The 17,527-nt window shown below is 43.5% G+C and overlaps 1 protein-coding gene across 1 annotated transcript; it reads right to left on the bottom strand.

Moving 5' to 3' along the window:
• Nucleotides 1-2,395: 2,395 nt before the first annotated feature.
• LOC116607105 (integumentary mucin A.1) lies at nucleotides 2,396-16,983 on the bottom strand. The gene is made up of 6 exons (XM_032368953.2): nucleotides 16,919-16,983; nucleotides 16,087-16,199; nucleotides 9,932-10,176; nucleotides 9,356-9,437; nucleotides 3,674-3,904; nucleotides 2,396-2,907 (listed from the first exon to the last, which is right to left on the bottom strand). The coding sequence occupies exons 2-6, from the start codon at nucleotides 16,160-16,162 to the stop codon at nucleotides 2,882-2,884; spliced, it is 660 nt and encodes a 219-aa protein (XP_032224844.1). The 5' UTR covers nucleotides 16,163-16,199; nucleotides 16,919-16,983; the 3' UTR covers nucleotides 2,396-2,881.
• Between the last annotated feature and the right edge of the window lie 544 nt (nucleotides 16,984-17,527).

Here is a 17,527-nt window from a genome sequence, read left to right as displayed (position 1 = left end):
GAAAAATTAGGGGGGGGGGACATGAATAGAAATTCGAAAAATCAAAACTTCAAAAAGGAAAAAGAAGCGCCAGCCAAACGTAAGTCATAAAAGTGCAGGCAAGAAGCCTATCATATTTATTTATTTATTTATTAGGGGGTCTGGGGTTCTCCCCAGAAAAGCTTGAAATTCCAGAAAATTAGGAGGCTCGGAAATTGATCAGAATGCCTTTTAAAAAAAATATGGCCCTTCCCTAACCCTGTTTAAACATCGGGGCCCTCCCCCAAATCGGCACTAAAACAAATTGCAACCCTCCCCCCAAATAAAGCAGCCCCCCAGTTAAATAATGACCCTTCCCTAAAGTGAAAAGAGGGAACCAATGATCCGTGAAAAACAATGAACGTCAATTTTTACAGCTATTGAGCATTTCCATGATTGTTAAAAGCCCAAAATATAATTACCGTTCCCATGTTGTCTCTCTCATGATGTCTGCCATTTTCATAGGTCGAACCCAGTCCCTCAGCCGGGCGAAGATCGACTCAGCCAGGTTATCAAAGGGTAGAGGCGCCGAAAGATCCAAAGCCAAGAAAACCAAGGTTACGTTTCAGATGCTGATGTTACCGAGTCACAGACAAGCAGGTGTTTATTCGCTTGTTTTTAAGGGGGGTGGGGGTGAATAGGTTCGCGGATCGGCGGATTCAGCCTCGAAATGCTCACTGGTTACGGATTTTGATGATTATTTCAGTGGATTGACGGATTTCGGAAATATGGCGTATCACGGATCTGTTGACAATTTGGGCACGGATTTCGGATTTTGACTGCTTTGACGGTCAAATTTCGGATTTTAAATGAATTTCAATCGATGCTATTGTTTATCTGTCAAACCATGCGGATCTAAAAATATCTGCGGATCCACGGATTTGCCCCGAAAATGTTGCGGATCGGCGGATTTACATACCCCTATTCACCCCCCTCCCCCCTTAAGGGTGTTGGGACATTTCTCTGAGGGCTGTTGCTAGGAAAACTTCAAGACGTTATAAATCCGCCAAACATTGGTGAAATGGAATAAATTTAGGCATGACATTATTGTTTATGAATCTCAATATTTTGATGACGCCATCAGGCGATGACGTCAAAACATGAGGTCACAACAGAAAAATTTTATAATCTCAGCTGTTAAAGTATCTGCAATGATGAATGTAGCTTTATAACATTATTCGGGAGGGTGCCTACAAAGTTACATATGCGTTTTCAATTCTTCCAAAAATAATTTAATATTTAAAAATAACACGTCTCGCATAATTTAATTTAATTTTTCTTCTTATTTGAATAATTTCGTTTATTTTTAAAATATCGGAAAATCGATACGTAGTTTTGTGGAGGGCAACTAGGTGAATATTCTCTGTCTAAATAAATCGCAGAGCGTCCGTGCTTTGCAAATATTATAGTTAGAAACGCAAAGCGGAAGTAGAATCATCTACGCATGCGCAATTGAATAAGGTGATAAAGCCTGGTTACTAATGCAAATGTTGTAAAAATTTCCGATTTTTCTTATCAAAATGTCGCATTGTAACAGCTTTTTTTGCTTGAATCCACACTTCAAGTCGCCAATTAGGGGTCTTCGGTGAAAAATCATGCTATCTTTTTATTTACGGTATTTGTTATTTATTACGTTTTTCTCGCCAGTTTCAAAAAAGAAAATTTAGAGGTCTAGGCTTAATTCGGACGTCGTTCATTTCACGTGCCGTGTAACGCGATTTAGAACGAGTGTTTAAGGGCGAATTGGGTTATACTAATCGTCTCGCGCAAATTAGCGTTGGGATTAAGGATCTGCTTTACTGATCAATTAATGTCCACAGAAGAAAATTGGCTTAATTGGCAGCGATTTAATAGACAATAAACGAACGTAAATTGAAAAATAATATAGAATAAATAAATAAATAAATAGCCGAGGGAATCACCATCACGTGAGTTAAAATTCCATTCATAGTTTGTACATTACAATAAGTTGAACTAAAGACCTAGAAGACACAGGCATGCAAAATCGTTCATTTGAGTATAGATAATAGATAAGCTAGCAATCTAACAATCATAAATAGAATAATACGAAGAAGTTATATGTAATTATATAATAAAAGGTATGCTATCTACACAGCTCTGTTACCAATCTGTCCCTTTCTTGAACTCAATAGTCAAAAGGTGAAATCCAAAAGGCTCAGGCTAAATCCTCAAGGCTCAGGCTAAATCCAAAAGGCTCAGGCTAAATCCTAAAGGCTCAGGCTAAATCCTAAAGGCTCAGGCTAAATCCAAAAGGCTCAGGCTAAATCCTAAAGGCTCAGGCTAAATCCAAAAGGCTCAGGCTAAATCCTAAAGGCTCAGTTCCCTCTAACTACTGACATGGCTCTCACTCACAATCTTTGATTAACCAGCACATGCCGGCATTTTATTGTTTCAGGGAATAGGAATACAATTTCGCGAAAAAACAGAGCCTCAATCCCATGTTTCATACATGCCGTTAAAAACCATGTTAACATCACAGCGTTTCATGAACAAAAATGTACACAACGAGAGGCAGGGAATCTATCAGATGACAGACACACAAAAAAAATACATACAACAATATTAAAAAAAATTCCTACTTTACAAACTAGTTTTGGGGAGCGCTCGCACATGCTGACGTCAAGCGTGCATGTGTCCTATAATTGCACATGGACCATCGATCAATCAGAGCGATTTACGAATGTCGTTGTATAACATCTCATATGTGGCCTTTACAGCTTCCTCTTAGCGTCGAGTGCCATATACCTCTACTCGCATGGCGGGTGATCCAAACGAGGATACCGGCAAGAACCCAACATGCTGAGCGATGGGCTGGTAGGCTAGGATATGTTTCACGACTGAGTCACTGTCCACGTTTCCAGTAAAGAGCTGATAAAAAGACAGAAATATGTGACTTTTAAACCCTGTGCAAAGAAAGCGCAGTACAATAACACTAGGGGTGTTTGTAAACAGCATACACCAAACTGAGGTATAAATTGTTCACATATGATGTTACCGCAATGTAAACAAGATTCTTGTGTAATTCCGTGTGTCATAGAAGATTTTTCTACCTTCATTAGGTTAGGTTAGTTAAACTTTGTGGAAATAAAAAGTCTTCCGGTTGTCGCCCATTGTTCAAAAACGTGTTTGCTTAAGTTCACCAATAATTTTTATCTTCTGCATGCGTTATCATATGTGCAAACTACGCCAAAATCAACAACCAGTGCTGGCACAGCAAGACTAGGTTACCACAAGACAACTGGTATTTTTGCAAGCTACTTCACGGTACCTCTATCAGCGTTGCTGGGCCTAGTAACATTAGTTGTTCATCTGAAAATTAGCTTTAGTTGTAAAATTGATACTACAAGCGATGGCACGGCAACTTAAGTAAACATTTGCCATTAGATAAGACCTCCAAACACCCTTAGCCAAAATATTCTTCACTCTAAACCTAAATAAATGCACTCAGGCTGAATGGGACCCTGCATATTCTAGCATGCTTGCAGGAGTTGAAACGTTTGTTTAGTCGCAGTGGACTCGAGCTGGCCGCCGCATCTTGAAACTATCCGTGATGCTCGCGCGATATCATTCATCCCCCACCGTCTACAAGCAAGGCTATATTATTAAGAACAAGTCATTAATAACATGAAATTACCATCATAGTTTGCGATTGAAGCAGCCGCAGTTGTCATAACTTCACTTGTCGTCGTACTCTGGGCCGTTGTTATTGCAATCTGGTTCTCAGGTGTCTCTGATGTTGCTGTCATTGACTTGGTCTCGGGTGTTTGTGTTGTTGACTGGGTCTCGGGTGTCTCTGTTGTTGACTGGGTCTCGGGTGTCTCTGTTGTTGACTGGGTATCGGGTGTCTGTGTATTTGACTGGGTCTCTGGTAATAAGAAGTTTTGTAGACGTTTATTCAACGGTGAAACGAGCCATGAGTCTTGCACAATCTATATCGGTCCTGGGTCACGTTCTGAGCACGTGCTCTGTCACGCAACTTGTCACATCTTCCCTCTTTTAACAGTAACGCTAACGGTTGGTTAAAACAACATTATAATAATCAAAGGGTAAAAATCGAAATTTTACAACTAAAATCATACGATGGATTATTACTAATGTTCAGTGTCCTAACAGTTTCAATGTTATTTTGGCACATAGTCTTTGAGCCATGCAGGAGGCTTCACCTCCCGCCGAGGCCTTGTTATAGCCTGTGAAGAATCTGGTGGCATGGCAACCTGGCTGGGTTGCTGCTGAGCATCATCGGGTTCTGGTGATTCCAGAACATCAGGTACTTGGCTGTTTGTTTCTCCAGTGCTGATCAACTGTCGGCGGTTTCGTCGGTAGGTGGTACCTTCAGTCTCGACGTTGTAGCTCCTAGGTCCGGCTTGACCTAAACACGTACCAGGCGTCCACGTGTCTTGTCCTGGTAGCTTCATGCGCACAGTTTCGCCGACAGCAATGGGCTCCAGGGGCTTGCTGTGCTTATCGTAATAAAACTTCTGGCGTTGCTTGGTACCTATCAACTTCCTGGTGTCCTCTTCAGTGTTGTAGCTAGGCTGTAGTAGGGAACCAGCCACAGGGAGAAGTGTTTTGCATCGACGTCCGAAAAGGCGCTGGGCCGGGCTAGTTCCGATTCCAGCAGTCGGAGTATTCCGCCAGTCGAGAAGTGCTTGGAATTCTGACCCCCCGGATGTCTTGCATTTTTTTAAACAGCCTCTTTACTGTCTGTACAGCATTTTCCGCTTTCCCATTTGCTTGGGCATATCTTGGGGATGACGTCTTGTGTTCGAACATCCAGGTCTTGGCGAATACACTAAACTCCGCTGATGCGAACTGCGGTCCATTGTCGGTTATAAGGGTGTCTGGGATGCCAAACCTGGCAAATATTGCCTTCAGCTCCTTTATTATTGCTCGTGACGTCACTGTGTTAAGCCGGGCCACTTCTATGTAGTTGCTGAAGTAGTCGCTGACCACTAGCAGTGTTCGGTTGTCGAGCTCACAGAGGTCAGCTGAGACCTTTCCCCAAGGTCGAGCGACAAACTCATGTTGGAGAATTGGCTCCTTTCGTTGGCCACTGCGATGAGTCAAACATACTTCGCATTTTGTGATGTACTCCTTCAACTCGACAGTCATCCGCGGCCAGAAAAACGTGTCTCTTGCTCGTCTTATGCAGCCTTCTATACCGATGTGGGATGAGTGTGTCTTTTCCATAAGCTCCTTCCTCAGGGCTCTAGGAACCACCAACTGTTGGCCTTTAAAGATGAGTTCTTCTTGGACAGTTAGCTCGTCTCGAATATCAAAGTAAGGATGCACGCACTCCGGCAGGTCTGTTTTGCTCTCTGGCCAACCTCTCTTTATAACCTCTCGAAGGTTTTGTTGCACCGCATCATCTACTGCTGCATTTTTGAGTTGCTGCCAAGTCTCTTCTCTCACTGGCATCCATGATCGATGGTCAATCTCCTCCAGCTCCCTGGTACACTCCCAGGCGTTGACTTCGGGTAGGTAAGCTCTGCTTAGGGTGTCAGCCAAGTAAAGATCTTTGCCTTTCTTGTACTTCACATTGAGACTGTAACTCTGCAGACTCAGCAACATTCGTTGTAGGCGTTTCGGAGCAGTCGCCAGAGGTTTGATGAAGATTGGTTCCAAAGGCTTGTGATCAGTCTCGATGTTGACGACTTCGCGGCCGTAGACGTACGTATGGAAACGGTCACACGCAAAAACAATCGCGAGCAGCTCCTTCTCAATCTGTGCATAACGCGTCTCAGCGGGCGTGAGTGCACGTGATGCGTAGGCTACTGGTTGGCCATTCTGTAGTAATGCGGCACCCAATCCGCTCTGCGACGCATCGCACTGAAGTGTAATCTCCTCGTCTAGGTTGTAGTACCGCAATACTGGAGTGACTGTAACGGCATCCTTTAGCTTTTCAAACGCAGACTGTTGCGCATCATCCCAGATGAACTGCACGTCGCTCTGTGTGAGATCCCTCAGCGGCTTTGTGATGTCTGACAGCTGGGGCAGGAACTTTGCAAGGTATTGGGCTAGGCCTAACAGACGCTGTACCCCAAGCTTGTCGGTCGGTGAGGGCATGTCCACAATTGCTCGCACTTTAGCAGGGTCGACTTTAAGTCCCTTGTCAGTTGCTATGTGGCCAATGAAGAGTAACTCTGATTTCCTAAGTCTCATCTTGTCGGGATTCAGGTGTATGTCCCGTTGATCACAACGGTTTAGGAATGCCAGGAGGTTCCTGTCGTGATCCGCCGTTGCCTCCTCGTAGCTCTCGCCATAGCCCACTACCAGGAAATCATCAGCAACAACTTCGGTTCCAGTCAGACCTTCGGCAAATTCATGCATCTTTCTTTGAAACACTTCTGGTGCTGAGGAGATCCCGAAAGGCATTCTCTTCCATCGGTATCGGCCAAACGGTGTATGGAAAGTTGTTAGATAGGTCGACTCTTCCTCTAGCTGGACGTGCCAGAAACCGTTGCGGACATCCAACAACGTGAACACCTTGGCACCGTGTAATCGTGTTGCAACCTCTTCTATGGTTGGTAGGGGATAGTTTTCCCTCTGGATGGCTTTGTTGAGATCCTTTGGGTCTAGGCATATTCGCAGTTTTCCATCTTTCTTGGGAACTACTACCATAGAGCTGATCCACGAGGTGGGTGTGGTCACCGGTGCTATTATCTCTTTGTCCACTAGATCATTCAAGGTTTTCTTGAGCTGTGGTCTTAGGGCTACTGCAACTCTACGTGGTGCGTGTTGTACTGGTTGAGCGTTTGTGTCTAGTCTGATGGTGTATTCTCCATCAAGTTTGCCAACCCCGTCACTGAACACTGCTGGGAACTTAGCCAATATTTCTTCTCTTGTTAGTGCAGCTCCTGGTTTGGTGTCAACGGTGAACACTGTCGCTCCATCTGTCTGCGGTTTGTGAAACTGGTCGTTGTCATTGTACTGTATAATGTTCATGCCAAGGCATGCCTTACGCCCCAGAATCGGGCGGATTTCATGGCTGTCAACAAGGCGACAATCCAGCTGGCACGATACATGGTTTCTCCACACTCTAATGGTGACATGCCCGACGACTTTGATCTTTGATCCCCCATACGCCACTAAGGACGTTTGCACGGGTTTCACTTTTACTAGCTTCTGGTCGTTACACGCCTGCTTGTATATGTGCACTGGCAACACATTGCATTGTGCACCAGTATCAGGTTGGAAACGGATGAAACTTCCAGACTCTGATTGAAATGTGACCAGCTGCGAATCATCCAACCAGACGGCCAATACTTCCTCCGTTTGATATGTCTCCTCAGGATACATATCTGTTTCTTCGACTTCGGTAGCCTTGACTTCCTGTTTGCATCTATTGGCAAAGTGATTTTTCGCTCCGCACTTCCGGCAGTCCTTTCCTCGTGCGGGACACGATTCCTGATTTGCCATATGTTGGTATCCACAGTTGTCACATTGTTTGCCTTGACCTCGTTGCTTTCGCCGATAATTTTTGATGTTGGGTTTCTTCGACTCGAATTTACTCACGGCATTGACGTCTGTCTCAGATGTATCTTTGACTATTTTCATCTGAGCAAGCATACTCTCAGCCGCTCGGCAAATTTCATCTGTTTTCGCTAGTGTTAATTTGGACTCGCGTAACAACCTTTCTCTGACCTTCGTGTCATGTATTCCAAATAACAACCGATCTCGAAGTATTTCGTCTGGCGTAATCGTATCAAACTCGCAGGACTCGGCCAATTTTCTCAGCGCTGTTCTATAGTGCTCGTAGGACTCTCCAGGCTCTTGCATTCGCTGGTTGAAACGGAATCTTTCGAACGGCACGTTCTTTCTTGGTTGACAGTACTCGGCGAATTTCTTTATGACAGGCTCTATCTTGTCTGTCTCTCCTTCGGTCAGGGTAAAAGTCGAGTAGACTTCTCTCGCCTCTTCACCGATAACTGTTAGCAACGTAGCTACTTGTACGGCTTCAGCTTTCTCGTTCAACCCAGTCGCCAACGAGTAGTTTTTCCAAGCGAGCACAAATCGCTTCCATTTGTCAGCAGCATTGCTATTGTGTATCTCCAGCGGCGCCGGCGGCGGTAAGACATATCCTGAGGCCATAGTTAACCGCGGCCACCATGTAAGAAGAGGATAATAAGAAGTTTTGTAGACGTTTATTCAACGGTGAAACGAGCCATGAGTCTTGCACAATCTATATCGGTCCTGGGTCACGTTCTGAGCACGTGCTCTGTCACGCAACTTGTCACAGTTGACTGTGTCTCGGGTGTCTCTGTTGTTGATTGTGTCTCGGGTGTCTCTGTTGTTGACTGGGTCTCGGGTGTCTCTGTTGTTGACTGGGTCTCGGGTGTCGTTGTTGTTGACTGGGTCTCGGTGTCGTTGTTGTTGACTGCGTCTCGGGTATCTCTGTTGTTGACTGGGTCTCGGGTGTCGTTGTTGTTGACTGGGTCTCGGGTGTCGTTGTTGTTGACTGGGTCTCGGGTGTCTGTGTTGTTGACTGGGTCTCGGGTGTCTGTGTTGTTGACTGGGTCTCGGGTGTCTGTGTTGTTGACTGGGTCTCGGGTGTCTCTGTTGTTGACTGGGTCTCGGGTGTCGTTGTTGTTGACTGGGTCTCGGGTGTCGTTGTTGTTGACTGGGTCTCGGGTGTCTGTTGTTGACTGTGTCTCGGGTGTCGTTGTTGTTGACTGGGTCTCGGGTGTCTGTGTTGGTGACTGTGTCTCGGGTGTATCTGTTGTTGACTGGGTCTCGGGTGTCTCTGTTGTTGACTGGGTCTCGGGTGTCTCTGTTGTTGACTGGGTCTCGGGTGTCTGTGTTGTTGACTGGGTCTCGGGTGACTCTGTTGTTGACTGGGTCTCGGGTGTCTCTGTTGTTGACTGGGTCTCGGGTGACTCTGTTGTTGACTGGGTCTCGGGTGCCTTAGTTGTTGACTGGGGCTTGGTAATCGTTATGGGCGCCCAAGAAACAGTTGTACTTGTCGTCAAGTCCTGGGTGGATGTCGTTGTGGTCGTGTTTAATGGACTTATTGAGCTGCAAGCTCTTTCCGGTGAATCAGCTATAAAGCATTTTTTTCAATGAAATACAATATATAGACAAGGTATAGACAAGGTTTAGACATGGTTTATCAGATGTTACATTGTATTTTCTAGGAGTTACAGTGCTTGATTATAGCTTAGCTGTCTAAGCTTCGACAAGGGCTTACCATCCCGGTTTGCACAAACACCCCCCCCCCCCACACACACACACACATATACACACATTGCAGCAAACGTTTAAACAAAGACAGAAGTTGTTATGGTTTCGCCCTTCGTGAGCTGTAGTAATATCTTACCAGCAATACAGGTGAAGCTGTTGGTCACAAAATCTGCCTTACAGTTTGAGCCTTCTGGGCATGTTCCCTTCACACACTTGTTCTGTGATTTTATCAAAATTAGAAATCACGAGGAGGACCAAGCTTAGTTTTTTAAAAACATTAGTAATACCAGTGCTACTTAACGGGTACGAAACGTGGAAGATGAATGTGGGACTCCTTAAAGTAGAATCACATTACAAATAGAGAAAGATTACAAATAGAGAAAGATCACATTACAAATAGAGAAAGATCACATTACAAATAGAGAGCGAAAGCGAAGAAGAAGAGAAGATGGAAGATGATAGGACATATTCTACGACAAAACAAAAAAGTCCTATCAGGGACACCTGAAGGGAAAAGAAAGAGATGAAGGCCTAAGGAACATTGCGGGATGGAAGACATGGGATAAGGCAAGGGCTGCTTCTGCCAACAGAACACACTGAATACATTTTGTGGAGGCCTCATGTGCCACTAGACACCAAAAAGATAGCTAGCTAGACGGCGAATGAGGATCGTAGATAATAAAGATAGCAATTATCAAAATTTATTTCTTACCTTTGTACCGACGTAGATAGCATCGTCAGTTTCCTCCATGTCTTCAGCGTGCTGGATCCTTGTAGACTTGCTTGTCTGGCAGGTTTTTGTCTTATAATTGTAGTTGTATGATTGACACATGTCACTCAAGAAGCATCTGATACTGCATGTATCCTCTGTGATGTTTTTGTGGCTGGTTTCCAAGTGGTGCTTGAGGTGCATGCCGGGAACGAGATCAGTCAAATGCATGGTTTTACATCTACCACCTTTTCATAAGGGAACAGACGATAGGATTAATTAAACAATAGCATAAAATATGGTATGAAAAATGGAGAATTTTTTTTGTTTTTTAAATATAAAATATGTTTGCAAAAACATATGAGCTTCTATCCATAAAATATCAATTATTAATAATTATTCACCGACGCTTCGCTACCAGGCTTGTCCAACTCCAATTCGCATGCTAAATTCGCTTACTATAGTCTAGTAGGAAAGGGGGGTTCCCATGCACCCAAAAGATATATTTTTCTAATTGGTATTTTTGAAATCCTTGAAGTGTCTAGAAAATGGATTTTGATGTTGTCATCACGAAATATTGTCCCAACCCTTTATAGAACGACCATATCCAGTGGTCACCTCATATTGCTCCGGCGGCCATCTTGGATTACTGAAAAATGATAATTAAATAAAATACCAATTTGATTTTCACTATAAAGTATTTTAAATCGATTCAATAGTATCTCCCCTTATTTATGAATGTACTGCTGGAGAAACCCTTGCTAAAATGACCATATTTAATGCTCACGTATTTAGCTATATGGCGGCCATCTTGGATTTGGGCAACCAAATGAACAAACAAACTTTTTTTCATGCAAGCGTGCTACAAGTTTGATCTGAGCAAACAAGACCACCCGCATGGCAGCCCAAGGTCTAGGTCGCAAGAATAACCGAAGGATTTGGAGGTGATATGAGGTGGTTTTTCTTTTCTTCGTTCAGCGTTTGTGTTTTTAGGAATTTTCAAACAGGGTTATGATATTCATTTTCTACTCTAAACTTTTTATATGACAAGTGTATTACGAGCATCAATTTTTCGCTCTTTTTTGTGTCTGAGGGTTACTTTAGTTGTCGTATTATACTTTATTATTAGCCATGTGCACGGGAACCGAGTCATATACGACAGCTCGTGTTGCAAGCCTATATGAACACCAATGCGGAGACAAGAATTTTGCTTCGCAAATCTATGTATTGCATGGCAGGGACGAAAGTTCGTCATGTAAGCCTATGTACAGGCAGGGACGAGAGTTCGGCACGCGAGTCTATGTACAGGCAGGGACGAGAGTTCGGCACGCGATTCTATGTACAGGCGGGGACGAGAGTTCGTCACGCGAGTCTATATACAGGCGGGGACGAGATTTCGTAACGCGAGTCTATGTACAGGCGGGGACGAGAGTTCGTCACGCGAGTCTATGTACAGGCGGGGACGAGAGTTCGGCACGCGAGTCTATGTACAGGCGGGGACGAGAGTTCGGCACGCGAGTCTATGTACAGGCGGGGACGAGAGTTCGGCACGCGAGTCTATGTACAGGCGGGGACGAGAGCTCGTCACGCGAGACTATGTACAGGCAGGGGCATGAGTTCGTCATGCAAGACTATGTACAGGTGGGAACGAGAGTTCGTCACGCGATTTTATGTACAGGCGGGGACGAGAGTTCGTCACGCAATTCCATTTACAGGCGGGGACGAGAGTTCGTCACGCAAATCTTTGTACAGGCGGGGACGAGAGTTCGTCACGCGATTCCATTTACAGGTGGGGACGAGAGTTCGTCACTCGAGTTTTTGTACAGGTGGGGACGATAGTTTGTCACGCGAGGCTATGTACAGGCGGGGACGAGGGTTCGTCACGCGAGGCCATGTACAGGCGGGAACGAGAGTTTTTCACGCGAGTTTATGTACAGGCGGTGACGAGATTTCGTCACGCGAGACTATGTACAAGCGGGAACGAGAGTTCGTCACGCGAGGCTATGTACAGGCGGGGACGAGAGTTCGTCTCGCGAGTTTATGTACAGGCGGTGACATGCGAGTTTATGTAGAGGCGGGGACGAGAGTTCGTCACGCAAATCTTTGTACAAGCGGGGACGAGAGTTCGTCATGCGAGTCTTTGTAAGGCAGGGACGAGGGTTCGTCATGCAAGACTATGTACAGGCGGGTACGAGAGTTCGTCACGCGAGTTTATGTATAGGCGGGGACGAGAGTTCATCACGCAATTCTATGTACAGGCGGGGACGAGAGTTCGTCACGGGAGTCTATGTACAGGCGGGGACGAGAGTTTGTCACGCGAGTCTTTGTACTGGTGGGGACGATAGTTTGTCACGCGATTTCATTTACAGGCGGGGACGAGAGTTCGTCACGCGAGACTATGTACAAGCGGGAACGAGAGTTCGTCACGCGAGGCTATGTACAGGCGGGGACGAGAGTTCGTCTCGCGAGTTTATGTACAGGCGGTGACATGCGAGTTTATGTAGAGGCGGGGACGAGAGTTCGTCACGCAAATCTTTGTACAAGCGGGGACGAGAGTTCGTCATGCGAGTCTTTGTAAGGCAGGGACGACGGTTCGTCATGCAAGACTATGTACAGGCGGGTACGAGAGTTCGTCACGCGAGTTTATGTATAGGCGGGGACGAGAGTTCATCACGCAATTCTATGTACAGGCGGGGACGAGAGTTCGTCACGCGAGTCTATGTACAGGCGGGGACGAGAGTTTGTCACGCGAGTCTTTGTACTGGTGGGGACGATAGTTTGTCACGCGATTTCATTTACAGGCGGGGACGAGATTTCGTCACGCGAGTCTATATACAGGCGGGGACGAGAGTTTGTCACGCGATTCTATGTACAGGCGGGGGGGGGGGGGGAGAGTTCGTCACGCGAGACTATGTACAGGTGGGGACGAGAGTTCGTCACGCGAGTCTTTGTACTGGTGGGGACGATAGTTCGTCACACAAGACTATGTATAACATGATGGGGGCGAGATTTTATGTATAATATGATCGGAATAAAAGTTTGTCCCGCGAGTCTTTGTGGCGGAAGAATTTGTCATGTGAATTTATAAAGCCTGGTATTCCAGGGCGGGAACAAGTGTGTGTCACGCAATTTTTTTGTATGAAGCATGTAACCGACCAACATGGAGATGGGACAGGACAGGAGCAGAACTTAATACAAGCTTTTTCATGAACAGGAAAGAGAATCCGTACTTTGCTCCTTCTCAGCTGCGATGCTAGCAATGGAGATGCTTGTGGGAAAGTAATACATTATGTGCGACTCGACGCTGACCAGTTGGTTGTTATTTTGACGAATTAAGAACCAGAAGGCCAAGGGCGGCAAGGTGTCATAAAAAGTTTAAAGGAGCAGATCACACCCAAAGCAATAAGGATAACACGAATTGAATGGAATTGAAAATACATGGCATGTTATCAACATAATTCAGCATGAGCTCAAGCCTTATTATCCCGTTTTAGTCTACGTCTATGTACTTGTGTACTACCTTCAGGTCCCAAAGGGGGGGGGGGACAGTTTTTAAACAGGCTACCTTAACAGCCCCTCAGTTGTACTGGTTCAGAACTCTCCTCCTCTGAGGGTTCGTACGGGGTTTCACAGGTTGTGGTAGTGAGGTATTGTTCTCGCTTTGTTTATTCCGCTTTAGAAGAGGTTGCTGTTTTGGGGAGAAGGATGCTGTTTTTGATATGGTAGTAAATTCCGGGGAATCTAAGGCGAATAAGACTTCTTGGGGTGAATGTCAAGGGAACCCTGTACCGACCCGCAGGGGGGTGACAGAAAACGACCAGTTGGTTGACCTGGCAACACGGGTAGAAAAAGGGAAAGTGATGGATGATGTCGATAAATTGAATTTTCGAGACCCTGGCAGCTTTGTTGTAGGGCAAGTCTAACAGGAGATCCTAAGAACGAGTTTCCTCACTGGTTGTTTTGAAGGAATTCGATTCTCTCTACTCTGGCGCGAGGAGACACTTTCAGATAGGTTTGGGATAAGGAGATGCGCGCAGACGTATCTGTCTTGCTCGCGGAGTTGAGCGTTATATGGTTGTTCTTGCCAACGTTTTTTGTATGCGTTCCCTGCAGGCAATTCTGGAAAACGTCTTATCGAGTAAAAACGACCCGACCGGGTTAATTAGGTTTGGGGAGAAGAAAAGATTAGAATATCAAAGAGGTTGGATGAGTATGATAAAGGGTTGTCATGAATACGCGAAATGCACTCACTGGCGTCGATGGATTCCCTGCTAAAGACATTAGGTTCGGGAAGTAGGGAGCCCATCGACATGTGTTACGTCAGTGGGAGTGCACATAGTGCACGGTTGCCGGGAGCCAAATTTATCCCCAATCTTAATACGATGCGACAATGGATGCAGTGTAGAATAGGGGACTATTTGGTCTACATAGAAATCATGGATATGTTGTTGTTATACACTATAAGTACTTTTAAAACAGTGGACCAATTTAATTGAATTCCTTCTAATTATTTCCATACAAAAGTATATAGATTATATAACAACATCCAGATAAATATTGTAGCACGCTTGCATGAAAAGAAGTTTGTTTGTTCATATGGTTGCCAAAATCCAAGATGGCCGCCATATAGCTATAAAGGTGACCATTAAATATGGTCATTTTAGCAAGGGTTTCTCCAGCAATTTTGTGCTTTTTTTTTCTTTTTCAAACCAAAAAAAAAAAAATTAAAGTTTTTTTTTAACTTATCCCAATTTTCATGTTGCAGTCTTATGCAGGCTTATATATCAAGCTTTGGCAGGTGTGTACTCAAGTGAAAGATAATCAATTAAGGTAAATTTTGATAAGAAATAAGGCATCGTTCATTAGATTTGAGCATTTGAAGTAGAGAAACGAACTTTTGGGACAACCTGTAAAACCAGGCACATATTTTTAAACTAGAGATAAGTTTATTATATAGGACGTTGCAGATATGAAACATTCAACATTTCGTATATAATTATTCAACCAACTTTTTATCCACGGATTCCAGGATTGCGAAGAACTTAACACCTGTTATTCGTCATCAATTTTGAATCATCAATCAATGTAGTCAGAGTCCATTGTACATTAGTTTTCCTCTTTTTAATATAGTTCAATATAAATCCCCTGATGAGTGGGCAACGACGAAACAGGCTTGAAGGGATGAAACAGTAGTTTTCGCGTTTTTTCCGCCCATTAAGATACATATACATGTCACTTAGTGAAAATAAATATGTTTTAAAATTACAAATAAAAAAATGTAGAAGCGATGAAGTAAGGTATAATTTTCATGTAGAGTTTATTACCTTTTGCTTCCGAGAACAGGTGCAGTTCCTTTTAATTAAAACCTTGTTAGAGTTCTATTTTTCAATATCATTAAAAGTAATCCTATCTTTGTCACTACATTTCTCAACTGTGATTCATGATACGATATACTTTCAAGTGAAATATGTTATCCGTTATACTTTCAAGTGAAATATGTCATCCGTTATATACTTTCAAGTGAAATATGTCATCCGGTATACTGTCAAGTGATATATGTCATCCGTTATGTACTTTCAAGTAAAATATGTCATCCGGTATACTTTCAAGTGAAATATGAAATCAGTTATACTTTTAAGTGAAATATGTCATCCATTATACTTTCAAGTGAAAAAAGTCATCCTTTATACTTTCAAGTAAAATATGTCATCCGTTATACTTTCAAGTGAAATGTCATCCGGTATACTTTCAAGTGATATATGTCATCCGTTATATATTTTCAAGTAAAATATGTCATCCGGTATACTTTCAAGTGAAATATGAAATCACTTAATATACTTTTAAGTGAAATATGTCAACCGTTATACTTTCAATTGAAATATGTCATCCGTTATACTTTCAAGTAAAATATGTCATCCTTTATACTTTAAAGTAAAATATGTCATCCGTTATACTTTCAAGTGAAATATGTTGTCATCCATCATACTTTCAAGTGAAATATGAAATCCGTTATACTTTTAAGTGAGATATGTAATTTGTTATATACTTTCAAGTGAAATATGCCATCCGGTATACTTTCAAGTGAAATATGTCATCCGGTATACTATATAATATATAAAAGTATGTTCTCCTTAAAAAACAATGACATTGTCACCCACCTTTAACTCGCTGCACCATCACAAGGGCCGCGAGGCAGCACAAGGCTTTCGATGAAATGCCGAATCTTCTGCCCATATTTCCTTATACCAGATCTACAGAGAGCCTGACGGACCTTTAAAGAAAAAAGGCTGTGAATAACTGCAGTCAAGTCAGTGAACTATGGAAAACGCTTATTATTTGTTTTTAGTAAATTAATATTTTACCAATCTCTCATCCAGTAGGCAGTCCGCTGTGAAAACAAAACAAACAACAACAACAACAACAACAACTCGGAAACGGCAGGGTTCACGCATATATTAGAATACTTTACTTTTAGGAAAGTTTTGCTAATGATATAAAATCTTTTCCTTAGCTTTCACCTTTATTATTATTTTTACTTGCTTGACTGCTTTATAGAGGGGGCTACCTTTTTAAAAGTAGGCATAAACGCTAATTGACATGTTTAACAGATGTTCCCTATATGGCCTATTTTTTTGCAATAATGGCAAAAGTAATTTCTTTCAGATGTATTGTTTTCCTTAACACATTGACCCCTCAACCGGCCTGTACCGGCTTTGGGAAGTACCCACAACCCAAAAAATTCATAAATGCAAAATAAACACAACAAGATGAAGATACTCAGGCATCAGTATAAGGTATAAATGGTCTTGCAGATATGCATCCAACCAAGGTGTTGGCATCTACTCTTAAGCCAAATAATAGCACAGGTTCTTTGACAAATCTCAAATCGGAGAGGGAGAGAAAAGCAGAATCACCCCTCTCAATAAAACGCTCAAAATACCACACAAGGGAGAGAGATCAGCAAACACAGCTCAAGACACAAATATATACCTTTATTCTGATCCTCCAGGTACATTTCCTTGGCCTCAAAACACAATGTCCAGAAAAAGAAAAAATCATCATGAATCCACCTTAGCTTGCAAATATCCATGAGCAAAGCACTCAATTATGCCCCAAAAGACTTCATGATGTCCTGAGACACTCTCCTAATATGCTCATAGCTGTATTTTTGATGAAAAATACAAGCAACCATCAACTTGTGCTGGCTTCAGAACAACGACGAGGGATTAAAAGTGGGGACCGCAAAGCACTGTTGGAAAGCTTGGATACCGCTGACTAGGTGCAGCTGTGTTTGACTTTGACGGGCTGTATAAAACTCAGAGTAGGGGGGAGGTATCTGTTTTCAGTCTGTTTTTTTGTAAATTCAGCTCCAAAAAAGCCAGGAGTCAATGGGTTAACTGCATATTTCAATATTCTGCAGCAATATTCTCTAGATCGCCTTCTGGCATAAAAATCCTTGAAGCTTTTTCATTGGCCAACGCTGAAAAGGTTTCCAATCACGGCCCCTCTCCGCAAGGCGCTAACCAATAAAAATGCCCCAAATGTAGTTCCGTTAGTACGAAAATGATGTAACCCAGACGTCTCGGAAGTTATTGACGA

This window comes from Nematostella vectensis, chromosome 9 (assembly GCF_932526225.1).
Source record: "Nematostella vectensis chromosome 9, jaNemVect1.1, whole genome shotgun sequence".
NCBI classification, from domain to species: domain Eukaryota; kingdom Metazoa; phylum Cnidaria; class Anthozoa; order Actiniaria; family Edwardsiidae; genus Nematostella; species Nematostella vectensis.
Note: the sequence above shows the minus strand (reverse complement) of the source record. Positions and strands in the feature narration are given on the sequence as shown.